Source organism: Chiloscyllium punctatum, chromosome 36, assembly GCF_047496795.1.
Source record: "Chiloscyllium punctatum isolate Juve2018m chromosome 36, sChiPun1.3, whole genome shotgun sequence".
NCBI lineage: Eukaryota > Metazoa > Chordata > Chondrichthyes > Orectolobiformes > Hemiscylliidae > Chiloscyllium > Chiloscyllium punctatum.
Window position 1 is genome coordinate 41365098 of NC_092774.1, and position 26713 is coordinate 41391810.

The 26713-nt window shown below is 49.3% G+C and overlaps 4 protein-coding genes across 6 annotated transcripts in view; 2 read left to right on the forward strand and 2 right to left on the reverse strand.

Moving 5' to 3' along the window:
- The window catches only part of LOC140460964 (uncharacterized), a 384505-nt gene that overhangs the window by 145780 nt on the left and 212012 nt on the right, over window positions 1-26713 (forward strand). The window lies entirely within an intron of this gene.
- The window catches only part of LOC140460064 (uncharacterized), a 507032-nt gene that overhangs the window by 121512 nt on the left and 358807 nt on the right, over window positions 1-26713 (reverse strand). The gene's annotated exons all lie outside the window — the stretch shown is intronic.
- Window positions 259-14963, reverse strand: LOC140460977 (uncharacterized). Of its 3 annotated transcripts, XM_072555739.1 has the most exons (3): window positions 14695-14963; window positions 12257-13193; window positions 259-1289 (listed from the first exon to the last, which is right to left on the reverse strand). In XM_072555739.1, exons 2-3 carry the CDS (start codon window positions 13011-13013, stop codon window positions 1276-1278), a joined length of 771 nt encoding a protein of 256 aa, XP_072411840.1. In that variant the 5' UTR covers window positions 13014-13193; window positions 14695-14963; the 3' UTR covers window positions 259-1275. The 3 variants fall into 3 exon arrangements, with proteins under 3 accessions (XP_072411840.1, XP_072411839.1, XP_072411838.1); XM_072555738.1 differs by lacking the exon at window positions 259-1289 and having other exon boundaries at window positions 4446-13190; XM_072555737.1 differs by lacking the exon at window positions 259-1289 and having other exon boundaries at window positions 4446-13193.
- The window catches only part of LOC140460065 (uncharacterized), a 43018-nt gene continuing 31424 nt past the window's right edge, over window positions 15120-26713 (forward strand). The window contains 2 exon segments of the mRNA XM_072554470.1: window positions 15120-15230; window positions 17515-18413. Coding sequence (XP_072410571.1) covers window positions 17779-18413 — 635 coding nt within the window. The 5' untranslated portion in view covers window positions 15120-15230; window positions 17515-17778.

The window sequence follows — 26713 nt, forward strand, 5'->3', positions numbered from 1 at the left end:
CAGGCAGGTGGGACCAGTTTAGTCTGGGATTATGGTCAGCATGGACTGGTTGGACCAAAGGGTTTGTCTCCAATGCTGTTGGGACTCCACGGACTGACTTGCCTATGTTGTATTCCTGGAAAAGCACAGCCGGTCAGGCAGCGTCCGAGGAGCAGGAAAATCGACGTTTCGGGTTTAAGACCTTCATTAGGTTCCCGATTGAAACGTCAATTCTCCTGCTCCTCGGACGCTGCCTGACCGGCTGTGCTTTTCCAGCACCGCACGCTTGGACTCCGATCTCCAGCGTCGGCAGTCACTTTCTCCGACGTTGGATTCCTTCGGACAAGTTGCCGCTCGACCTGTCGATTTCCCTCCACAGATTCTGTGCACCAGCCACAAACTTAGAATCCCCTACAGTGCGGAAACAGGCCCTTCGGCCCAACCAGTCCACACCAACCCTTCGAAGAGTAACCCACCCAGACCCATTCCCCTACCCCTATTACCCGACACTTACCCCTGACCAATGCATCTTACCTACACGCCCCTGAACACTACGGGCAATCTACCATGGCCAATTCACCCTAACCTGCACATCTTTAGGACTGTGGGAGGAAACTGGAGCACCCAGAGGAAACCCACGCAGACACAGGGAGAAGGGGAAATTCCCGAGGCTGGAATCCAACCTGGGGCTGTGAGGCAGCAGTGCTAACCACTGAGCCACAGTGCAGCCTGTCAATTTGGGTAGAAGATAGATAAAATAGATATTTTTGACCAGAGTAGATTCAATGAGTCCAAGTGCCTCTGTCTGTAGCTGTAGGTCTCGATGACTTCAGTTCCCTTTCCTCAGCGAAATAACTATGGCTCCAGCTGTAATCCCGACGGCACTTCACGAGGGGGGGTCGCCCTTCTGAAAATGCCCCCATTATCCCCAATTCTGGTAATCAGCCCTTTTTGAGGGACACCAAATCCAACAGCGCGGAAACAGACCCTTCAGTCCGACCAGTCCACGCCGAACATGATCCCAAACTAAACTAGTCCAGCCTGCCTGCTCCTGGCCCATATCCTTCCAAACCTTTCCTTCTTATCAAACGTCTTTTCAAAATGTTGGAACTGTACCTGAGTCCATCACTTCCTCATGCTGATCTATTCCCTCCAACAGCATGGGCTCTTGTCTTGTTAAGGAGCACCCAACATAGCTTAATAAATGCTTTCCAAACATCCAAATACACAGAGGGTTGTTTTTCAGACTGGAGGCCTGTGACCAGTGGAGTGCCACAAGGATCGGTGCTGGGCCCTCTACTTTTCATCACCTGGATGTGAGCATAAGAGGTATAATTATTAAGTTTGCAGATGACCCCAAATTTGGAGGTGTAGCGGACAGCGAAGGGGGTTACCTCAGATTACAACAGGATCTGGACCAGATGGGCCAGTGGGCTGAGAAGTGGCAGATGGAGTTTAATTCAGATAAATGCGAGGTGCTGCATTTTGGGAAAGCCAATCTTAGCAGGACTTATACACTTAATGGTAAGGTCCTAGGGAGTGTTGCTGAACAAAGAGACCTTGGAGTGCAGGTTCATAGCTCCTTGAAAGTGGAGTCGCAGGTAGATAGGATAGTGAAGGCGGCGTTTGGTATGCTTTCCTTTATTGGTCAGAGTATTGAGTACAGAAGTTGGGAGGTCATATTGCAGCGGTACAGGACATTGGTTAGACCACTGTTGGAATATTGCGTGCAATTCTGGTCTCCTTCCTATCGGAAAGATGTTGTGAAACTTGAAAGGGTTCAGAAAAGATTTACAAGGCTGTTGGAGGGTTGGAGCTGTAGGGAGAGGCTGAACAGGCTGGGGCTGTTTTCCCTGGAGCGTCAGGCTTGGAGGATTTGGGGTGGGGGCTGGAGGTTAAGATTCAGGGGCATGTTTTTAATGGAGAGAGATTTAAAAAGGACACGGTGGGGGTTGGGGGGGGCGACATGGAATGAACTTTCTGTGGCAGCAGCAATCCCGGGCACAGTTACAACTTTTGAAAGACATTTGGATCAAGGCATTGTGGGAGATTCATTATAATTCAAGCAGCCATCTTGTCACATACTAAAAGCTTGGAATCCATTTTAATTTTCATATTCGTGTCCTCTTGTACGTTCCCAGGCTCAGTGTGGTGGCTGATCTTGGGGTTGTACTAGCACCTGATAGTGAAACTCTTTCCCAGTATGGGAATGTTCTTTTTTTATATAAGAATCTACTGTTATACGAACACTTGGTTATCAGCTACTAACCAGCACTATCCAGACACTACGTGACTGAGGCTGGCGACTGGGCAAAGTGCCCAATTACTCATTATGCTGCAATTAACAGTTTGCTAATTGTTAAATGATTGGAACCTACAAAATCACGCAGCCCTCTGCATCTCATCAAGAGTGGCTTGTGACCATTCGGTCAACTCATGTCTCCCGGTGAGCTCACCAATAAACCGTCAATAACTCCAGGTTTTCATGGTGCAATTCATTGTTCCCTCAAGTTACGGGTGGCTCAGTGGTCAGCTCTGCTGCCTCACAGCCCCAGGGTCCCTAGTTCGATTCCAGCCTCGGGCGACTGTCTGTTTGAAGTTTGCACATTCTCCCCGTGTCTGCGTGGGTTTCCTCCCACACTCCAAAGATGTGTGGGTTAGGGTGAATTGGCCATGCTAAATCGCCCATAGTGTTAGGTGAAGGGGTAAATGTAGGGTTATGGGTGGGTTGCTCTTCGGAGGGTCGCTGTGGACTGGTTGGGCCGAAGGGCCTGTTTCCACACTGTCGGGAATCGAATCTCATTTAAATTGGACTGTTATGAGCGAGTCACCCCACTGCATAATTTATCCCAGCCCCAACAGACGGGAACAGGAAAGGGTTGGAGGGATATGGGCGGGGAGCTGGCTGGTGGGAGTAGTTCAGTCTGGGATTCCGTTCAGCCTGGACTGGTTGGGCCGAAGTGTTTGTGCCAGAGGATGCTGACATTTTTGCTTTGCTCCCCCCCCTCTACAACCCTCATCTTTCAAGGCGCTGAGGTTAAGTGAGCCTCGCTTCAATACAAAGGATGCAGATACCTCCAAAAGAAATAATTTGGAGATGCCGGTGTTGCACTGGGGTGGATAAAGTTAAAAATCACACAACACCAGGTTATAGTCCAACAGGTTTAATTGGAAGCACTAGCTTTAGGAGCACTGCTCCTTCATCAGGTGGTTGTGGAGAATAAGATCGTGCGACACAGAATTTATAGCAAAGATTTACAGTGTGATGTAACTGAAATGATATATTGAAAAGGACTTGGATTGCTTGTTAAGTCTCTCATATGTTAGAATGACCATGTTGATTTGAGCTCTTCCATGTTGGAATATTGCGTGCAATTCTGGTGTCCTTCCTATCGGAAAGATGTTGAGAAACTTGAAAAGGGTTCGGAAAAGATTTACAAAGACGTCGGAGGGTTTGAGCTGTAGGGAGAGGCTGAACAGGCTGGGGCTGTTTTCCCTGGAGCGTCAGAGGCTGAGGGGTGACCTTATAGAGGTTTACAAAATCATGAGGGGCGTGGATAGGGTAAATAGGCAAAGTCTTTTCCCTGGGGTGGGGGGAGTCCAGAACTAGAGGGCATAGGTTTAGGGTGAGAGGGGAAAGATATAAAAGAGACCTAAGGGGCAACTTTTTCACACAGAGGGTGGTACAGGTATGGAATGAGCTGCCAGAGGATGTGGTGGAGGCTGGTACAATTGCAACATTTACAAGGTATTTGGATGGGTATATGAATAGGAAGGGTTTGGAGGGATATGGGCCGGGTGCTGGCAGGTGGGACTAGATTGGGTTGGGATATCTGGTCGGCATGGACGGGTTGGACCGAAGGGTCTGTTTCCATGCTGTACATCTCTATGACTCTAAGTTGCAAAAATTGTTTTAAACATTACTTTCTCAAGTGAACTTTAGCAACCGGTGTCATGGCAGATCAGATAATGCACTGAAGGTGTGAGCTACCCTGTGAGAGACAGTCTTTTTCAATGTATAATTTCAGATACATCACACTGTAAACATTTGCTATAAGTTCTGTGTTTTACAATCTCAACCTCTACAACCACCTGATGAAGGAGGTGGTGAAAGACAGGATTTCCTGACACGTTGAACCTTAATGATCAGGAGGGTGATGGGAGGATAGGCAAGGAACAGTCTCCAAAAGATGGATCCATGAGGGATTGAGAGTGGGGAGAGAGAGAGGGGAGGGGGGAGAGCGAGAGGGGAGAGAGCGGGAGGGGAGAGAGATATGGGCAGATAAGGTGGTGGTGGGGGGGGGGAGTTGCTCCTTTCTAGAGAACCCACTTTAGCCTCGATGAATGTGGGTCTTCCCGCCAACAGTGAGTGGTTGAGGGGAGCAGCGGGAATACATTTCAAGGGAAGCTGGATTCCGACAACAGAAGGATACGCTGATGGAGGGCTGGGGGGGGGGGGGGGGGGGCCGAGGGGTGAGCTAGATTGACGCGGATACCAGGAGACTCGATGGGACACAGACAAATGGAAAATCGATGTGCACATACAGGAAAACATCCCAGGTTACACAAAATGCATTTCCTCAGTCTCTGTGGGACACTGCAGTGGGGAAGGTGCAGACCTGGGCTGACAGAATTCCCGCTGTGAAAGCAGGTATTTAACCCAACGAGTCTACACCAACTCTCTGAAGATTACCCAACCCAGACCCATTCCCTCATCCCTACTGCTCTGCATTTACCTCCTCCTAATGCACCCTGACCTGCAACTCCCTGGGCACTCTGGGTAATTTAGCATGGCCAATCCACCCTGACCTGCAACTCCCTGGGCACTCTGGGTAATTTAGCGTGGCCAATCCACCCTAACCTGCACATCCTTGGACACTATGGGTAATTTAGCGTGGCCAATCCACCCTAACCTGCACATCCCTGGGCACTATGGGTAATTTAGTGTGGCCAATCCACCCTGACCTGCTCATCCCTGGGCACTATGGGTAATTTAGCGTGGCCAATCCACCCTAACCTGCACATCCATGAGCACTGTGGGTAATTTAGCACGGCCAATCCACCCTGACCTGCACATGCCACGACACTGAGAGTAATTTAGCATAACAATTCACCCTAACCTGCACAGCCCTGCGCACTACGGGCAATTTAGATTGGCCAATCCACTCTAACCTGCACATCCCTGGATACTGTGGGTAATTTAGCATGGCCAAACCATGCTGACCTGCACATCCCTTCACAATGTGAGTAATTTAGCACAGCCAATCCACCCTAACCTACACGCCCCTTGGCATTATGGGTGATTAGCAAGGCCAATCCACCCTAACCTGCACATCCCTGTACACCATGGGTAACTAAGCACAGCTAATCCACAATAACCAGCACATCCCAGGGCACTATGGATAATTTAGCATGGCCAATCAATTCTAACCTGCACATCCTAGGGCACTATGGGTAATTTAACATGGCCTCCACCCTAACCTGCACATCCCAGGGCACTATGGGTAATTTAGCACGGCCAATCCACCCTAACCTGCACATCCAGGGGCACTATGGGTAATTTAGCATGGCCAATCTACCCTAACCCGCACCTCACTGCACGCTATGGGTAATTTAGAATGACCAATCCACCCTAACCTGCACATGCCATGGCATTGTGGGTAATTTATCAAGGCTGATCCACCCTATCATGCACATCCCGGACACCACAGGTAATTCAGTATGGCCAATCCACCCTAACCTGCACCTACCTGCACACTATGGGTAATTTCCATGGCCTATCCACCCTAACATGTACCTCCCTGCACACTAAGGCTAATTTAGCATGGCCAAACCATGCTGACCTGCACATCCCTTCACAATGTGAGTAATTTAGCACAGCCAATCCACCCTAACCTACATGCCCTAGGGCATTATGGGTAATTTAGCACAGCCAATCCACCCTAACCTACATGCCCCTTGGCATTATGGGTGATTAGCAAGGCCAATCCACCCTAACCTGCACATCCCTGTACACCATGGGTAACTTAGCACAGCTAATCCACAATAACCAGCACATCCCAGGGCACTACGGGTAATTTAGCATGGCCAATCAATTCTAACCTGCAAAGCCCGGGTCACTATGGGTAATTTAGCATGGCCAAGCCACCCTAACCTGCACATCCTTTCATAGTGTGATTAATATAGCATAGCCAATTCATCCTAACCTACACATCCTAGGGCACTATGGGAATTTAGCATGGCCTATCCACCCTAGCATGCACCTTCCTGCACACTATGGGTAACTTAGCATAGCCAATCCACCCTAACCTGATTATCCCTGGGCATTATGGGTAATTTAGCATGGCCAATCCATTCTAACCTGCAAATCCCAGGGCACTATGGTTAATTTTGCATGGCCAACCAATCCTAACCTGCACATGCCTGGAGTCTATGGGTAATTTAGGATTGCCAAACCACCCTAACATGCAGATTCCTGGACACTATGGGTAAAATAGCATGGCTAATCCAGTGTAGCCTGCTCCTCCCTGCACACTATGGGTTATTTAGCATGGCCAGTCCACCCTAACCTACACATCCCTGGGCACTATGGCGAATTCAGCATGGCCAATTCACCGTAACCTTCATGCCCCTGGGCACTATGGGTAATTCAGCATAGCCCATCCAACATAACCGGCACCTTCCTGCACACTATGGGTAATTCAGCATAGCCAGTCCACCCTAACCCGCACATGCCAAGGCACGATGGGTAATATAGCATGGCCATGCACCCTCACCTGCACATCCCTGGGCACTATGGGTTGTTTAGCGTGGCCAATCCACCCTGACCTGCACATGCTTGGGCACTATGGGTAATTTAGCGTGGCCAATCCACCCTGACCTTCACATCCCTGGGCACTATGGGTAATTTAGCGTGGCCACTCCACCCTCACCTACATATCCCTGGACACAACGGGTAACTTAGCATAGCCAATCCACCCTAACCTGAATATCCCTGGGCATTATGGGTAATTTAGCATGGCCAATCCATTCTAACTTGCAAATCCCAGGGCCCTATGGTTAATTTTGCATGGCCAACCGATCCTAACCTGCACCTGCCTGGAGTCTATGGGTAATTTAGGATTGCCAAACCACCCTAGCACGCAGATTCCTGGACACTATGGGTAAAATAGCATGGCTAATCCAGTGTAGCCTGCTCCTCCCTGCACACTATGGGTTATTTAGCATGGCCAGTCCACCCTAACCTACACATCCCTGGGCACTATGGTGAATTCAGCATGGCCAATTCACCCTAACCTACATGCCCCTGGGCACTATGGGTAATTCAGCATGGCCCATCCAACATAACCGGCACCTTCCAGCACACTATGGGTAATTCAGCATAGCCAGTCCACCCTAACCTGCACATCCCAAGGCACTATGGGTAATATAGCATGGCCATCCACCCTAAGCTGCACATCCCTGGACACTATGGGTAATTTAGCATGACCAACCCACCCTAACATGCACATCTCTGCACACTATGGGTAATTCAACATGGATAATTCACACTAACCTGCACATTCCTGGACAGTATGGGTAATTTAGCATGGCCAATCCACCCTAACCTACATATCCCTGTGACACTGTGGGCAATTTAGCTTAGCCAATCCACCCTAACCTGCACTTTCCTGCATACTGTGGGGAATGTGGTACGGCCAATCCATTCTAACCTGTAACATGCTTGGACACTATTGGCAAATTAGCATGGCCAATCCACCCTAACCTGCACATCCCTGCACACTGAGGAACGTAGTACGGCCAATCCATCCTAACTGCAAACCCCAGGGCACTGTGGGTAATTTATCAAGGCCAATCCACTCTAACCTGCAACATGCCTGGATGCTATGGGTAATTTAGCACGGCCAATCCATTCTAACCTGCACATCCCAGGCATTATGGGTAATTTAGCATGGCATATCCACCCTAAACTGTACATCCCTGCACACTGTGGGGAATGTAGTACGGCCAATCCATGCTAACCTGCAAACCCCTGGGCACTGTGGGTAATTTAGCATAGCCAATCCATTCTAACCTGCAAATCCCAGGCACTATGCTTAATTTAGTATGGCCAATCCACCCCAACCTGCACATCCCTTCACACTGTGGGGAATATAGTACGGCCAATCCATCCTAACCTGCAAACCCCTGGGCACTGTGGGTAATTTAGCAAGGCCAATCCATTCTATCCTGCACAGCCCAGGCATTATGGGTAATTTAGCATGGCATATCCACCCTAAACTGTACATCTCTGCACACTATGGGTAATTTAGAATGGCCAACCAACTCTAACCTGCACAGCCCCAGGGCATTATGGATAATTTAGCATGGCCAATCCACTCTAACATGCACATTCCTGCACACTGTGTGGAATGTAGTATGGCCAATCCACCTTATCCTGCACATCTCTGGACACTATGGGTAATTTAGCACGGCTAATCTACCCTCACCTGCACGTCCCAAGGCACTATAGGCAATTTAGCATGGCCAATCTACTCTAACCTGCACATCCCTGCACACTGTGGGGAATGTAACACGGCCAATCCATCCTAACCTGCAAATCCTTGGGCACTGTGGGTAATTTAGCAAGGCCAAACCACTCTAACCTGCAACATGCCTGGACGCTACGAGCGATTTAGCACGGCCAATCCATCCTAACCTGCACATCCCTGGGCATTATGGATAATTTAGCATGGCCAATCCACCCTAACCTGCACATCCCTGGGCACTATGGGTAATTTAGCATAGCCAATCCACCCAAACCTGCACATCCCAGGGCACTATGGGTAATTTAGCATAGTCAATCCACCCAAACCTGCACATCCCAGGGCACTATGGGTAATTTAGCATAGCCAATCCACCCAAACCTGCACATCCCTGTGTCACTATGGGAAATTTAGCATGGCCAATCCATTCCATCCTGCCCATCCCAGAGCACTCTGGGTAATTTAACATGGCCAATCCACCCTACCCTGCATATCCCTGCACAGTGGGGGTAATTTAGCATGGCCGACTCACCCTAACCTGCACATCCCTGGAGACTATGGATAATTTAGTACAGCCAATCTATTCTAACCTGCACATCCCAGGGCACTGTGGGTAATTTTACATAGTCAATCCACCCTACCCTGCACATCCCTGGGCACTATGGGTAATTTAGCATGGCCAATCCACCCACACCTGCTCATCCCTGGGCACTATGGGTAATTTAGTATGGCCAATCCATTCTAATCTGCACATCCCAGGGCACTATGGCCATGCTAAATTACCCATAGTGTTAAGGGATGTGCAGGTTAGGGTGGATTGGCCATGTTAAGTTACCCAATTTACCCTAACCTGCACATCCCTTCACATAACAGGTAAATTTGCACAGCCAATCCACCCTAACATGCACATCCCTGGACACTATAATTTAGCATGGCCAATTCACCCTAACCTGCACATGCCACAGCATTGTGAGTAATTAGCATAGCCAATATACCCTAACCTGCACATTCCAGGGCACTATGGGTAATTTAGCATGGCCAATCCACCCTAACCTACACATCCATGGACACTATGGGTAATTTAGTACAGCCAATCTATTCTAATCTGCACATCCCTGAACACTATGGGTAATTTTACATAGCCAATCCACCCTATCCTGCACATCCCTTCACAGTGTGGGTAATTTAGCGTGCCCAATCCACCCTCACCTGCACATCACTGGACACTATGGGTAATTTTGCATGAGCAATCCACCTAATATGCACATCCCTGCATACTATGGGTAATTTAACATGGCCAATCCATTCTAATCTGCACATCGCAAGGCACTGTGGCCATGCTAAATTACTATAGTGTTAAGGGATGTGCAGGTTAGGTTGGATTGGCCATGCTAAATTACCCAATTCACCCTAACCTGCACATCCCATCACACTATGGGTAATTTAGCACAGCCAATCCACCCTAACCTGCACATTCCTCGACACTATGGGTAATTTAACATTGCCAATTCACCCTGACCTGCACATGCCACAGCACTGTGGGTAATTAGCATGGCCAATCAACCCTAACCTGCACATGCCAGGGGACTATGGGAAATTTACCTTGGCCAATCCACCTTAACGTACACATCCCAGGACACCATGAATAATTCAGTATGGCTAATCCATTCTAAGATGCAAATCCCAGGGCACTATGGGTAATTTAGCATGGCCAACTGATCCTAACCTGCACATTCCTGGACACTATGGGCAATTTAGCATGGTCAAACCACCCTAACATGCAGATTTCTGCACACGATGGGTAATTCAGCAAGCCCTATCCACCCTAACCTACAGGCCCTGGGCACTATGGGTAATTTAGCATGGCCAATCCAACGTAACCTGCACCTTCCTGCACACTATGGGTAATTCAGCATAGCCATTCAACCCTAACCTGCACATCCCAAGGCACTATGGGTAATATAGCATGGCCATCCACCCTAAGCTGCACATCCCTGGGCACTATGGGTAATTTAACACAGCCATTCCCCCTCAGTCATGCATGTCCCTGGACACTATGGGTCATTTAGCGTGGCCAACCCACCCTATCATGCACATCCCTGGGCACTATGAGTAATTTAGCTTGGCCAATTCACCCTGAACTACATGCCCCTGGGCACTACGGGTAATTTAGCATGACCAACCCACCCTAACAGGCACATCCCTGCACACTATGGGTAATTCAACATGGATAATTCACACTATCCTGGACAGTATGGGTAATTTAGCACAGACAATCCACCCTAATCTACATATCCCTGGACACAATGGGTAATTTAGCATGGCCAATCCATTCTAACCTGCAAATCCCAGGGCCCTATGGTTAATTTTGCATGGCCAACTGATCCTAACCTGCACATTCCTGGATTCTATGGGTAATTTAGGATTGCCAAACCAGCCTAACATGCAGATTCCTAGACACTATGGGTAAATTAGCATGGTTAATCCAGTGTAGCCTGCTCCTCCCTGCACACTATGGGTAATTCAGTATGGCCAATCCATCCTAACCTACACATCCCTGGGCACTATGGGTAATTCAACATGGATAATCCACCCTAACCTGCACATTTCTGGACAGTATGGGTAATTTAGTATGGCCAATCCACCCTAACCTACACATCCCTTCACAATGTAGGTAATTTATCTTAGCCAATCCACCCTAACCTGCACTTTCCTGCATACTGTGGGGAATGTGATACGGCCAATCCATTCTAACCTGTAACATGCCTGGACACTATTGGCAAATTAGCATGGCCAATCCACCCTAACCTGCACATCCCTGCACACTGAGGAACGTAGTACGGCCAATCCATCCTAACTGCAAACCCCAGGGCACTGTGGGTAATTTAGCAAGGCCAATCCACTCTAACCTGCACATATCTGGACACTGTGGGTAATGTAGTTCGGCCAATTCATTCTAACCTGTATATTCCAGGGCACTGTGGGCAATTTAGTATGGTCAATCCACCCTAACCTGTGCATCCCTGCACACTGTGGGGAACGTAGTACGGCCAATCCATCCTAACTGCAAACCCCAGGGCACTGTGGGTAATTTAGCAAGGCCAATCCACTCTAACCTGCACATATCTGGACACTGTGGGTAATGTAGTTCGGCCAATTCATTCTAACCTGTATATTCCAGGGCACTGTGGGCAATTTAGTATGGTCAATCCACCCTAACCTGTGCATCCCTGCACACTGTGCAGAATGTAGTATGGCCAATCCATTCTAACCTGCATATTCCAGATCATTGTGGGCAATTTAGCATGGCCAATCCACCCTAACCTGGGCATTATGGGTAATTTAGCATGGCCAATCCACCCTAACCTACACATCCCTTCACAATGTGGGTAATTTAGCACAGCCAATCCACTCTATCCTGCCATCCCTTCACAACGTGGATAATTTAGCTCGGCCAATTCCCCTGAAACTGCACATCCCGGGACGCTATGGTAATTTAGCACAGTGAATCCACTCTAACCCGCACATCTCCGGACACTATGGGTAATTTAGCACGGCCAATCCACTCTAACCTGCACACCCCGAAGCACTATGGGAAATTTACCACGTCTATTCCCCCCCTGAACCTGCACATGCCTGGGCAGCATGGGTAACTTAGCTTGGTTGTCACCGGTGTGTTCTCTGGTGCGTCAGCAGCACGGAGAGCAGAGTGAAGCCTTTCCCACAGGCCGGGCAGACATAAGGCCTCTCACCGGTGTGGACCCGCTGGTGGGTCAGCAGGTAGGACGAGCGGGTGAAGCCCTTGCTGCACTGCGAGCAGACGAAGGGCCGCTCCCCCGCGTGGACCCGCCGGTGGGTCAGTAGGGTGGAGGAGTCTCTGAAGCCCTTGCCGCACTCGGGGCAGCCGAAGGGCCTCTCCCCGGTGTGGAGCCGCCGGTGGGTCCGCAGGTTGGACGACTTGGTGAAGGCCTTGCCGCAGACGGGGCAGGAGAACGGCCGCTCCCCGGTGTGGACGGGCCGGTGGGTCAGCAGGTGGCACGACTGAGTGAAGCCCTTGCCGCACTCGGAGCAGACGAAGGGCCGCTCCCCCGTGTGGACCCGCCGGTGCTTCTGCAGGGTGGAGGGGTCCTTGAAGGCCCGGCCGCACTCGGGACAGCCGAAGGGCCTCTCCCCGGTGTGGACCCGCTGGTGCCGCAGCAGGGTGGAGGAGTCTCTGAAGCCCTTGCCGCACTCGGGGCAGGAGAAGGGCCTCTCGCCCGTGTGGGCCCGCCGGTGGGTCAGCAGGGCGGACGAGTGGGTGAAGCCCTTCCCGCACTCGGGGCAGCTGAACGGCCTCTCCCCGGTGTGGACCTGCCGGTGTCTCTGCAACGACGACGACTTGGTGAAACCCTTCCCGCAGTCGGGACAGGCAAACGGCCGCTCCCCGGTGTGGACGCGCCGGTGGATCTCCAGCGCCGAGGGGGAGCGGAAGCCGACCCCGCAATCGCCACATTTCCAGGGTTTCTCCATGACGCGAGCGCCCGTGAAGCGAGATCCTCGTCCTGAGACAGTAGCCAAGCACACGCAGTCTCTGCTCACGATAAGTGCTGCCTTATCAGGTTGTGCAATTGGGTAAAAGTCTCTCCACTGTCGGTTCACAGGAACGCACTCTACGTGCACTTCAAAGCTGTCCCAGGTGGTTACAACCTGCTGAAACAAACAGAATCAACAAACAGTTACTTCCTCTGGACTTAAATGCTGATGGTAGTCACGTCCTGGTAAATCAAGCGACTCTGATGCGATGATGTTATGGCCTTAAGGGATCCATTTCGTTCTTCTTAAAGGAAAGGTTTTCAGAGAGAGCCAAAGTGAGGCCTGCAGATGGTGGAGAGTCAGAAACAAAAAAAGTGTGGTGCTGGAAAAGCACAGCAGGTCAGGCAGCATCCGAGGAGCAGGAGAGTCGACGTTTCCAACATCAGCCCTTCAGCAGGAATGAAGGGCTCCCAGTCCTGATGAAGAGCTGATGCTCAAAACGTCAACTCTCCTGCTCCTCTGAGGCATACTGACAGGCTGTGCTTTTCCAGCACCACTCTTTTTGATGCTGACCCTCCACAGTTTTTGACTTGAAGACAGAGATGCCAAGATGTCTATTTGGAAAGCCAATAAGCTAAACAACTTGTGAGGCCTTGTATTTTTTTTTAATTAAGAAAGTTTGAACAATAGAAGCAGCCTGAATGGGTGTGGTCCATCTCCCACTGAAGCAGGTTTTTTTTAAATTTTAGCTTTCAGCAATTGCTGATGGGGTCTTGAAGAAGCAGAAGCTATTTTTCCCCCCTCTTGGTTACAACTAAAGACTGGGGGAATCTCTTCCTGTTGCACAAGATATAGTCTATCTTCTGAAATTGCCCATTGCCAAGAGTGCGTTTATGGGATGTTACTATATTGGAACAGTTACTGTTTCAAAGTCAACTAATCTATTATTCTATTCAATTGTCCAATAGAATTACAGCTAAGCCAATTATTTTATTTGTCATATTTTAACTAGAATGTATGAATAAATTGTGTTTTGCTTTAAGTCACGTACTTTAGCCAATTGAATCACATCTGGAATGCAATACCTTATACTTATCTTTAAACTAAGAAAACGTTAGGGTCTAGGATACCTTCTCAATATACTTTGAGGGAGGTCGGCCTGGTCGATTACACTTAGTTTGAGATTTGTGTCTGAAATTCTTCCCCTTAAAATATCTTGGAAATGGAACATACAAAAAGATAGGGCAGACATTCAGAACAGAGTCTAGAATAGAGTGGTCCTGGTGCTGTGCTTTTCCAGCACCACCCTAATCTAGACTTTGATTCCCAGTCCTCACTTTTGCATGGAAATTCAGAACAGACCATTCCAGTTGGAGCAAATTACTGCAGATGCTGGAAGCTGTACCGAAAACAAAATAAAAACTCTGGGCATCTAGACTGGAAACCTCAGTTTGCACCCTCTCCCTGGATATTTCCTGACCCGCTGTGACCTCCAGAATTTGCGTTGCTTTCAGACAATTCCAGTTGCCTTGCAACACTCCTTCTTCTCTCGACCCCCCCCCCCAAAAACCTGTAAGTCTCCACCCCACATTCCCTGCCTTCCTTCTCATTCCTCTGGTGCAGCTCATATCCCGCTCCCCATTGCCCTGAAGGGTCTGATCGACCGTCCCACGCTTACCTCTTCCTGTCCTGCTTAGAGAGAGAGAGAGAGAGGTGAAAAATCTTCGGGCAGACAAGAGCGGAATAGGATTGCAAACGGATTTGATGCAGGCGTCCAAGGAAGGAGCTGGTGCCTGGAATGAAGGAGGCTAAAATACAACAGCGTGTGTGTGTCCCTGAGGGAGTGCATTGATGCTGGTCCCCAGTTGCAAACGCCCCTGGGTCTACCCCGTTGCAAAGTGCTGTCCTCCCAGACAAGACTGACAACAGTCTGCAGCGAAACCCTCCGCTGGGATTCCAGTGGGGGGGGACTGCGCATGTGCGGGAGGACGGGGCGCTGTCGTCATAAAGAGCGATGTCCAGATTGACCAATAGTAAATCTTGGAGGACCGGAAGGAAACAGGTCCTCCTGCCAATCAGAGCCCCCCCCTGTTGTCTGAATGCGGAAGTTGGACCATGAGCTCCTGAAGTTGCTGCTGCTGTTGCTCCTCTCTCTCTCTGAATGAAGATTAAGCTTCAGCCCAGACTGCAGCTTCCTCCCTCTGTTTAACATCTGTGAGTACAGCACCCTCTCTTTTCTCACCTCCTTTTCTCCTTCTGGAATTAAACTTGTTGGCTTGCAGGGAGTGAAGGGAAAGGAGGTGAATCAAAGGGGAGGGGAGAGGAGAGGAGAGGAGGGGAAGGGGGCAAACTTTGGAAAGGGTGGTCTGGGTCAATTGGCCAACATGGCAGATGCAGTTCAATCCGGAGTTGAAGACGTTTGACAGAAAGGAGGAGCTTTGTTTAAAGCGTGCCAGGTGGGCTGCAGAAACTGTCCAGGCAACCAAAGTCATCAGACAGGTGCAGCAAGCAATGAGCAAGGCAAGTGCTGTATATTCGCCTTCCTCGTAACAGGAATCGAACTTCGAAGTGGGATGTCTTCCTGCGGCTGTACAGGGCCTTGGTGAGGCCACATCTGGAGTTGTTGTTTCTATTTTTCTCTTGCACCCTTTTACTCCCTTGGCTTGACATATCTAAGTGCCTGTCTAAATGTAGAGGCCCATTCCTCATGTTCAAGGTGAAAGTGGGTGATTTCTTCAGGGGATAGCTATCAGTTAACTGGACAGTATAGTAAACTCTGTCATCCCTTGGTGGTGTAAACATTGAATAGTGCTGCGTCATAACGTCGGTCCAACTAGTCCATGCCAACCATAATCCCAAACTAAAACAGCCTTTGCTTGCCCCATATCTCTCCAAACATTTCTTACTTATGTACACATGTCTTTTAAATGTTGTAACCTTGCCCATATCCATCAGTTCCTCTGGCAGTTCATTCCACACATAAACCACTCTCTGTGTAAAGAAATTGCCCCTCCAGTCTTCTTCAAATCTTTCTGTTCTCACCTTTAAAATTATGCCCCCTTGTCTGGAAATCCCCCGCCCTTGGGAATGGATACCTGCCATTCACCTTATCTGGACCCCTCCTGATTTTATACACGACCATCAGGTCACCCCTCAATCTCCTGCACTCCATTGAAAAAAGTCCCAGCCTATCCAGCCTCTCCTTATAACTCAAACCCTCCATTCCCAGCAATAACCCTGGTAAATCTCTTCTGAACCTTCTCCAGCTTAACAATATCCTTCCTCTAACTGGCACTGGACACAACACTCCAGAAGAGAGTCTTGTAGAACCTCAGCATAAGCAACTTGTGTGCTCAAAGGACTCAGCATTGTAAGAAACAAGGACAGATGCAGGAATAATAAATCTGTAAGGGGACCAACTGGGGGTCACATCTTTTCTGAGAGCTCTTCTGTGTGCCACTCTCCCCAGTTAGATTTGGATTTACAGCAGCTCCTTTCTCATTCTCTCCTTTCATCGATGACGCAGTGACACAGTCTCGTGAGCTTTAGAAATTGTATGGACTTGTTTTTGGACTTCCCTTTTTTTTATGTAGTCAAAGAGCAGATTAGATTACAGTGTGGAAACAGGCCCTTCAGCCCAACAAGTCCACACCGCCCCGCCGAAGCGCAACCCACCCATACCCCTACATTTAACCCTTACCTAACACTACGGGCAATTTAGCACGGCCAATTCACCTGACCTGCACATCTTTGGACTGCGGGAGGAAACCGGAGCATCCGGAGGAAACCCTCGCAGACACAGGGAGAACGTGCAAACTCCACACAGACAGTTGCCTGAGGCAGGAATTGAACCCAGGTCTCTGGCGCTGTGAGGCAGCAGTGCTAACCACTGTGCCAACGTGCTGCCCCATTGCAGGAGTGGCAATGATTGCATACAGACGTTTTTAAATCTATGGCTTGAAATCTATAAGACATTTTTGTTTGATGGACAAACTGGGACATCTTTACCTAGGTATCGCAGATTACAAATACGGTGTCTCCAGTGTGAGCTGAGGAAGTTATTCTTTCAGGAGGTTGTTAGTCTGTAGAGTGCAGAAAGCAGTGAAGGCTGGGCACCATCCAATATATTCAAGATGGAGTTCAGCTGATTGTTTTGAACAGCAAAGAAGGAGATGGTTATGGGGGAAGGGAAGGGAATGGCTTAAAGATCACAACAGAACAGCTACGACCTGATCAATGCTGGCGCAGGCTCCAAGAGACCCCTGCCCCTGACTCTCTCACTCAGTGTCCAGGGGTGTGGGGTTTGTGAATCAGCATCAATCAGACCCTTCAGGATGAGGTACAGCAGAGCGAGAGATTTTGAGGGCGAGTGTGTGGGATGGAGATGCGCGGCTTTGAGGGGATGAGAGAGAAAACAGGTTCCGTGGAAATTCAGAATTGGCTGTTCGGAATCTCCTTTGGCGTCCGCAGCACTGACGACAGCGACTTCTTTTCACAGGGTTCTAGGAGGGAAGGATTTGCAGATGGGGAGCCGGAACCGAACGTCTGACGGAGTCATTTGGGGCCCGTTTGTCGAATCGAGTTTGGAATATCTGGGAGAGAACCGGAAGTGTCGGCATGCGATCAGACCTCAGTGAGCGTAGGCCAGCGCTCTGACTGTGAAGAATTGTCAGCGAGGAGCGACTCTGGATGTGTCCTCGAAGTGAATAAGCCTCCGGGCTTTTCCTTTGAACCTCTTCCCACCCCCACCCCACCCCAGCCCATGGAGAAGCCGTGGAAGTGTGCGGACTGTGGGAAAGGCTTCCTCTCCCCGTCGGCGCTGGAGACTCACCGGCGGGTGCACACCGGGGAGCGGCCGTTCACCTGCCCGGCCTGCAGCAGGGGCTTCGCGCAGCTCTGCAGCCTGCTCTCCCACCAGCGGGTCCACACCGGGGAGCGGCCGTACACCTGCCCCGAGTGCGGCAAGGGCTTCACCCACTCCTCGGCCCTGCGGCGGCACCGGCGGCTGCACACCGGGGAGAGGCCCTTCCCCTGCCCCGTCTGCGGGAAGGCCTTCTCCCAGTCGTGCAGCCTGCAGAGCCACCGCCGGGTCCACACCGGGGAGCGGCCGTTCTCCTGCCCCGAGTGCGGCAAGGGCTTCACCCACTCCTCGGCCCTGCGGCGGCACCGGCGGGTCCACACCGGGGAGCGGCCCTACCCCTGCCCCGCCTGCGGGAAGGCTTTCTCCCAGCCGTGCAGCCTGCAGGCCCACCGGCGGGTGCACACCGGGGAGCGGCCCTTCCCCTGCCCCGAGTGCGGGAAGGCCTTCAGCGACTCCTCCGCCCGGCTGAAGCACCGGCGGGGCCACACCGGCAAGCGGCCCTTCCGCTGCCCCGAGTGCGGGAGGGCCTTCGCTCAGTCCTCCCACCTGCGGAGGCACCAGCGGGTCCACACCGGGGAGAGGCCCTTCGCCTGCCCCGTGTGCGGGAAGGGCTTCACCCGCTCCTCCCACCTGCGGAGGCACCAGCGGGTCCACGGCTAACCCGGGTTGCGCCTTTGCCAATCACGTCCCGGGTGGCTGTGGGCGAAGTGGGAAAGGGGCCGAGGCTTCCCTTCTGCTGGATTGGCTGCTCTCACTTTATTTGCAGCAAGGGCCTGATGGCCTTTGAACCCAGCGCGCTCCTGTAGGAATTAGCCCCGGAAGTGGCAGGGGGGGGGTCCACCTGTTGCTGAGTAACGCTGTGGATGCTTCTCTCCCCCCGCCCCCTCGCGTCAGGACACATGCGCAAGAATGCCAAGCCTCAGAGAGAACGGCACTCCATTGTGGGCCCAAGTGAGGGCTGCTGATTGGTGGCGGCGCAGCCCCTCCGATTGGTCGAAGTGACCCCCAACAATTGTTCCCCCCTGTTGTGTTAAAGATGTAAAATATTCATTGTATCGTTTTAGGAATGTGGATTTTAAAATGGTGACAAAAATGCACATTTCAGTTTTGTGAGGGTGGCATTTTTTTTCTGTTTAAAGACCTGGAGCTGCTTTTTTTTTGGGGGGGGGGGGGTGGTATCTGAATGTCAGAGAATGCAGCAGAATACAGATGGATTGCAGAGTTGAGTGGAGAAATGGGAAGTGGAGTTCAAACGTGAGGTGATGCGTTTTGGAAGATCCAATTCAAGAGCAAACTATACAGTAAATGGAAAAGTCCTGGGGAAAACTGATGTACAGAGAGATCTGTGTGTTCAGGCCCATTGTTCCCTGAAGGTGACAACGCAGGTCAGTAGAGTGGTCAAGAAGGCATATGGCATGCTTTCCTTCATCGAACAGAGTATTGAGGACAAGAGTTGGCAGGTCATGTTACAGTTATATAAGACTTTGGTTCGGCCACATTTGGAATACCACGAACAGTTCTGGTTGCCACATTCCCAAATGGATGTAGATGCTTTGGAGAGGGTGCAGAGGAGGTTCACCAGGATGTTACCTGGTATGGAGGGTGCGAGCTATGAAGAGAGTCTGAACAGATCAGGATTATTTTCATTGGAAAGACGGAGGTTGAGGGGGCACCTGATTGAGGCCAACAAAATCATGAGAGGCATAGACAGGGTGGATAGCAAGAAACTTTCTCCCAGAGTGAGGGACTCAATTACTAGGAGTCACGAGTTCAAAGTGAGAGGGGAAAGGTTTAAGGGAGATAGGTATGGAAAGTTCTTTACGCAGAGGGTGCTGGGTACCTGGAATGCGTTGCCAGCAGAGGTGGTAGAGGCAGGAACGATAGCGTCATTTAAGATGTATCTCGACAGATACATGAAAGGGCAGGGAGCAGAGGGATACAGATCCTTAGAAAATAGGCAACAGGTTTAGATAGAGGATCTGGATCGGTATAGCCTTGGAGGGCCGAAGGGCCTGTTTCTGTGCTGTAAGGTTACTTGTTCTTTGAAATTGTATCTTGCTGAGATGATTGAGGTTTTGTTGTGAATAGATGATACAGAAGATGGATGGAGGGAGGGCGATAGAGGTTGACTGTATGGCCGTCAGCACAGTGTTGGGCAAGGTTCTGCGTGGTGGACAGGTTAGTAAGGTTCGATCACGTGGGATCCAAGCGCAAATGGTCATTTGGAGACAGAACTGGCTCGAAGGTAGAAGACAGAGGGTGGTGGTGGAGGGTTGTTTTTCAGCCTGGAGGCCTGTGACCAGTGGAGTGCCACAAGGATCGGTGCTGGGTCGTCTGCTTTTATAGAAAATGATTTGGATGTGAACGTAGAAGGTATAGTTAGAAAGTTTGCAGATGACACCCAACTTAGGTGGTGTAATGGACAGCGAAGATTATCTTAGTACAATGGGATCTTGATCAGATGGGCCAGTGGGCTGAGGAGTGGTGGATGCAGTTTGATTTAGGTAAACGTGAGGTGCTGCATTTTGGAAAAGCAAATCTTAGCAGGACTTATACACTTAATGGTAGGGTCCTAAGGAGTGTTGCTGAACAAAGAGACCTTGGAGTGCAGGTTCATAGCTCCTTGAAAGTGGAGTCGCAGGTAGATAGGATAGTGAAGGCGGCGTTTGGTATGCTTTCCTTTACTGGTCAGAGTATTGAGTACAGGAGTTGGGAGGTCATGTTGTGTCACATTGGTTAGGACACTGCATACAATTCTGGTCTCCCTGCTACAGGAAGGATGTGTTATACTTGAGAGGGTGGCAGAAAGCGACATTGCTGGGACTGGAGGGTTTGAGTTATAGGGAGAGACTGGGGCTGTTTTCCCTGGAGTGTTGGAGGCTGAGGGGTGACCTTTATAGAGGTTTACAAAATCATGAGGGGCACGGATAGGGTAAATAGACAAAGTCTTTTCCCTTGGGGTGGGGGAGTCCAGAACTAGAGGGGCATAGGTTTAGGGTGAGAGGGGAAAGATATAAAAGAGACCTAAGGGGCAACTTTTTCACACAGAGGGTGGTACGTGTATGGAATGAGCTGCCAGAGGAAGTGCTGGAGGCTGGTACAATTACAGCATTTAAGAGGAATCTGGATGGGTATATGAATAGGAAGGGTTTGGAGGGATATGGGCCAAGTGCTGGCAAATGGGAGCAGGTTAAATTGGGATGTCTGGCCTGTAATGGACCAGACCAAACCCCCTCAAAGTAAATTCAGAAGATACCCTCGATCCAAACTTTCTCTGATTTATAAAGGCCTGGCGTTGCTTTCCGGATTCAATTCGATTGGTCAAACAGCCAACCTTGAAGCAAAACACAATTTATTCATCCACTACGTTAAAATACAGTGAATGAAAGAACACATTGGAATAACTTAACTCTGTAGGAAAGCTTAACAGAATAATAGATGATTTACCTGCTAAACAGCAATTGTTCCACTATAGTAACTCCTTGGCGAAAGGCAAACTCTGTAAAATAGATTGTCTCACAGGCACTTCACCAGTGCAGGAGGATAAAAAAAAGAGAAATCTGAGAGAGAGAGAGAAAGAGAAGAGAGAGATGTACTGCAACTTCCAAACCCCAACTTCAAGACCCCAACAACTGCTACCGAAAAACTAACACTCAACAGTCCTGACTCTGGGGGAGCTTGACCCCACCCATTCAGGCTGCTTCTATTGTTCCAACCCTTTTTAAAAGAAACCCCAAGGTCTCAAATAAATTGGATTCAAATAAATGACCCAGTGCCCCTATGTTAGAACTTTCTTTTTAAAACAAAAGACCAAATATAGCTCTTAAAGGCACAATATCGTCACAGGTCAGCATGGACGAGTTGGACCGAAGGGTCTGTTTCTGTGTTTTGTCATCATCGAAGGCATGATGCGTTGAGCAGGTACCTGTGGAGTTAATTGATGAAGTGTTTTCAATGACGATTTTATGATATAAAACAGGAGAGACAGTCTGAGATCACGACCAATATATGTTTAGAAGAATCAGCTTTTTGTTCAGAACAAGAGTGTCCTCCAAACGGGATGTCAGTCTGCTGTCATTGCAACCACCTGGTTTTGAGAGTTTGCAGAAGTCTGCTGGCTGTCGGAACCAAAACGGAATCCAGGTCCTCCGAACTGGAAAGACATCTCCAGGTCCTCCGAACTGGAAAGACATCTCCAGGTCCTCCGAACTGGAAAGGTTCGTTTGAGTAAGGAATCCTCACATTAAGATAAGAGTGATGCTTCACTTGGGTTGAGCATCTGTCAAGGATGTTGCTGGGAAATGGGTTGAATTTTTTTTTTTACAGAACCCCTGATGCCCCTGTTCATTTTGTTTTCCACTACAGCCTAACAGTGGAACTGCTTATTTTTCCCCAGCACCCATGCTCTGTGTGTGTGTGAGAGACACGGTAGAAGACACGAGATGTACAAATCTTTATTCCATTTCCCCCACCAGGAAGAAAAGAAACACCCAAGTGGCCAGTGACAAGCAGTGCCCTTCACATCAAAGGGCAATGCTATGTGATCAAACAGTGAAGGGGAGAGCAGGGATTAAATCAAAATAGAGTTGGAAGCGGGAAATAATGCACTCCATTCTCTGCAGCACCCACCTCTCCCTAAACAACTCCAGGGTGTTGGTGGACACCAGTTGAACCTTTCCTCTTGCCGTTTATGTTGAGATCATTCAAAATTGGCATTTATGTAAATCTTCTTGTTTTTCTTTGCTTGATTTACGATGAAGCTGTGTTGCTTTGCTAGAGGACTTGGCAGTCAGGCGTGGATCTGTTTGGTAACTATCCATCAATCTCCGAAATAAAACTTATGGCCTGTCTCTCCAGGTTCCACACTGAGATCTGATTTTTTTTTTTCCCCCAGGATTATCATCGGGTAGATTCACCACAAAATAGGAAGTCTCTTGAAAGGAAAGTAATGGATTAAATTGAGGACCATCTCTGAATCTTTTCAAGAAATAAGTGTGTGATTTCATCTGATTTATTATTGTCACATGCACCTGGGTACAGTGAAAATTGGGAGAGAGTGGGGACTTCTGGTCAAAGTAGATTGGACTCTTGATCAACTGATATTAAATAGATGACTTTTTCTTGTGTTCTGCTTGGTTGCACGATTAATAATAAATGGTTATTTTTTTTAAAAAGTGTTCTCAAACTTGGCGCCCAAGATCTGGTTGGGGACAGTTGGGCAATTTTGATTTGAGGGTCATTGAATGTTTTGATTCCAGTGTGTCGTGAATGCAGTGATAGCGAGCTTCATTTGGTTGGGTTTGCTATCCCCTGTGCTATATTTGTGACTTTTTTTGCTCAGCCTCTGATGTCAAATCTCCGATGTTGTGCATTAGAAGGAGTAGTGACCGGTATTGTTAGAAACTGTAAACTTTCTCGGGACTGGAAATATCGCATTGTTTCATCAGTATTGTGTCAGTAAGTGACAGGCAGTACTGGGGGGTGTAGGTTATATTAATTTCAAATTAATTTGCACACGCTTAACGGATTAGAGACCGCAGGGCTGGTCAAACAGTCATAGAGATGGACAGCACGGAAACAGATCCTTCACTGCAACTCATCCAGGCCGACCAGATATCCGAAAATAATCTAGTCCCATTTGCCCGCATTTGCCCCATATCCCACTACACCCTTCCTATCCTGTACCCATCCAGGTACCTGTTGTTATTGTACCGACCTCCACCACTTCCTCTGGCAGCTCGTTCCGTACACGCACCACCGTCTGTGTGAAAAATTTGCCCCTTAGTCTGCTTTTAACTCTTTTTTTTTCCCCTCTCACTCTAAACCGATGCCCTCTAGTTCTAGACTCCCCCACCCCAGGGAAAGACCTTGTGTATCAACGCTATCCACGCCCCTCATGATTTTATAAACCTCGATAAGGTCACCCCTCAGCCTCCGATGCTGCAGGGAAAACAGCCCCACACTAGTCAGCCTCTCCCTGTAGCTCAAACCCTCCAAGCCTGGCAACACCTTTGTAAATGTTTTCTGAACCCTTTCAAGTTTTGCAACATCCTTCCCATAGCATACAGTATTCCAAAAGTGGCTTCACCAATGTCCTGTACAGCTGCAACACGACCTCCCAAATCCTATACTCAATGCACTGAGCCAAGCATACCAAATAGAGGCAAGCATACTAAATACCTTCTTCACTATCCTGTCTACGTGCAACTCCATCCAATTTCTAGGAACTATGAGGCGGCATGGTGGCACAGCGGTTAGCACTGCTGCCTCACAGCGCCAGAGACCCGGGTTCAATTCCCGCCTCAAGTGACTGTCTGTGTGGAGTTTGCACATTCTCCCCGTGTCTGCGTGGGTTTCCTCCGGTTTCCTCCCACAGTCCAAAGATGTGCAGGCCAGGTGAATTGGCTATGCTAAATTGCCGGTATTGTTAGGTTAGGGGTCTGGGTGGGTTGCGCTTCGGTGGGTCGGTGTGGACTTGTTGGGCCGAAGGGCCTGTTTCCACACTGTAATGTAAGGTAATCTACTCTTTAAAAAAAAATGTTGGAGAATCTCAGCAAGTATGGCAGCCTCTGTCACGAGAAGAACAGATAAAGTTTCAAGTCTATAGCAACTCCAAGGTCTCGAAAGTGAGGTCTGCAGATTGGAGTCCAGCACCAGTGGGACTAGGTTAGGTTAGGATATCTGGTCAGCATGGATGTGTTGGACTGAAGGGTCTGTTTCAGTGCTGTACAGCTCCATGACTCTAAGACTCTTGTGTGTTGAATGCAGAAGGTGGGAGATTCTGGATGTTGCTGTGGACCCCACCAAGCCCCCTTCAGATTTATCAAGGAGGTAGCCTGGACCCCGAAACCTCTTATTTAAAGGTAAAGTAGAAGACGCTGTGTTCCGAATGCAATTCACTGCTCGGGATTTCAGCAAAACACATTGCATTCTGACTCGGGAGTGTGGTGCTGGAAAAGCACAGCAGGTCAGGCAGCATCCGAACAGCAGGAGAGTTGGTGCTTCAGGCGAAAGCTCTACATCAGGAATGAGGCCTCCTCCTCTCTCTATAAGAACAAGCTCTCCTCCTCTCTCTACAAGGGCCTCTTTTACCCGAAACATCAATCCTCCTGATCCTCGGATGCTGCCTGACCTGCTTTGCTTTTCCAGCACCACACTCTCGACTCCAATCTGCAGTCCTCATTTTTGCCACACCGTATTCTTATTCTATGGTTAAAATACAGCGGGAAGAAAGAAAAATTGGTATAACTTTGCTTTATTGGAAAACTGAACACAACAATAGATTGTTTAACTGTTGAACAGTAACTGTTCCAATATAGTAATATGCCATAATCACACCCTTGGCAAAGGCAAATTCAGTGAAATAGATATGCGATTCTGACAGCAGGAAGGGAAGCTAACTGTAACAGAGAGAGATGTAGCAGCTTCAACCCCCCAAAAATGACTGAAAGCTAAACTAAATCCCTGGTTGTGTGAGGGGAGCCTGACACCACCCATTCAAGCTGCCTATATTGTTCCCACTCGAATAAAAAAACAATACACCCAGGGATCTCACAAGCTGCTTATTGGCTTGGACCAGACAGCTGGGGACCTATGGCTCAAAACCTCTCTGATTTTTAAAAAAACAACCTAGGACAAAATACATCTCATAATAAATCTCATAGTATTGTCACAGAGGAGGGCATTTTTAGGGAGTGATCCACCAGCCCACAAACAGTGACCACACTGTGGGGTGAATAAGACAAGAAACAATGGGAGCTTCAGTTGGGTGAATAGCAGTAATTACAGGTAATTGTAATTGACGTGTAGCTTGCAAAAAAATAAAATCCAATTGGTAATAGCAACGTTGCTGAAAACTACATAAAAAGATTTGCAAGACAGTCTATCCATGCCACGCATTCTGCAAGTGACCAGAGATAATTGCGAAGGGGTGACAACATGGTGGCAGTGATATCTGAGTGTTGGCTAGGATCCCAGGCTCTCCTGTTTCTCTCCCTGTTCCAATAGAGCAAGACATCTCTCCCCAGCTCTGCTGCCATTTCTGCTGAGCAGTTCCTCCCATGGACACCGTTCAGATCAATGAAGGTTTCCAACTGAGGGCACCAAACGATGTCAATCAGAAAGAGGTGGACGCAGAGCAAATCTTCACACAGGCTGCACTCTGCCTGCATTCAGTTCCAGGCAGAGAACCTGCGCTGCGTCTGCTCCGGGCAATCGGCCCACACTGCGCCCTCCAGCCCTTTGCAAAACTCTGGAAAGTCTAGATTAGAGTGGTGCTGGAAAAGCACAGCAGGTCAAGGCAGCATCCGAGGAGCAGGAACAATCGATGTTTCATCAGGAATGGAGGCAGGGAGCATCAGGGTGGGGAGAGAAATGGGAGAGGGGTTGGGGCTGGGGAGAAGGTAGCATAGAGTGCAATAGGTGGACGGGGGTGGGGATGGAGGAGATAGGTCAGAGGGGAGGGTGGGGGAAGGTAGCAAAGAGTATCATAGGTGAATGGAGGTGATAGGTCAGAGGGGAGGGTGGGGGGAAGGTAGCAAAGAGTACAATAGGTGGATGGGGGTGGGGATAGAGGTGATAGGTCAGAGAGGAGGGTGAAGAATTCTGAAGAACCTTTCTCCCCTTTTAACAGCTTTCAGTCAACGAAGGCTCGCAATTTCCCGCCTCCCCCTCACTGGTTGACCATCCGGACACAGCGGTATAATCCCAGCAGAGAACAAAACAAGAGAATGGAAACCAAATTCGCAATGTGTGCAGCTAGTGCTTAATGTTTGTTTGTCAGGAAGTACGCCAGAAATTGGAGGTCTCCCAGTCCTCTGCTTAAAAGGGGAGGAAT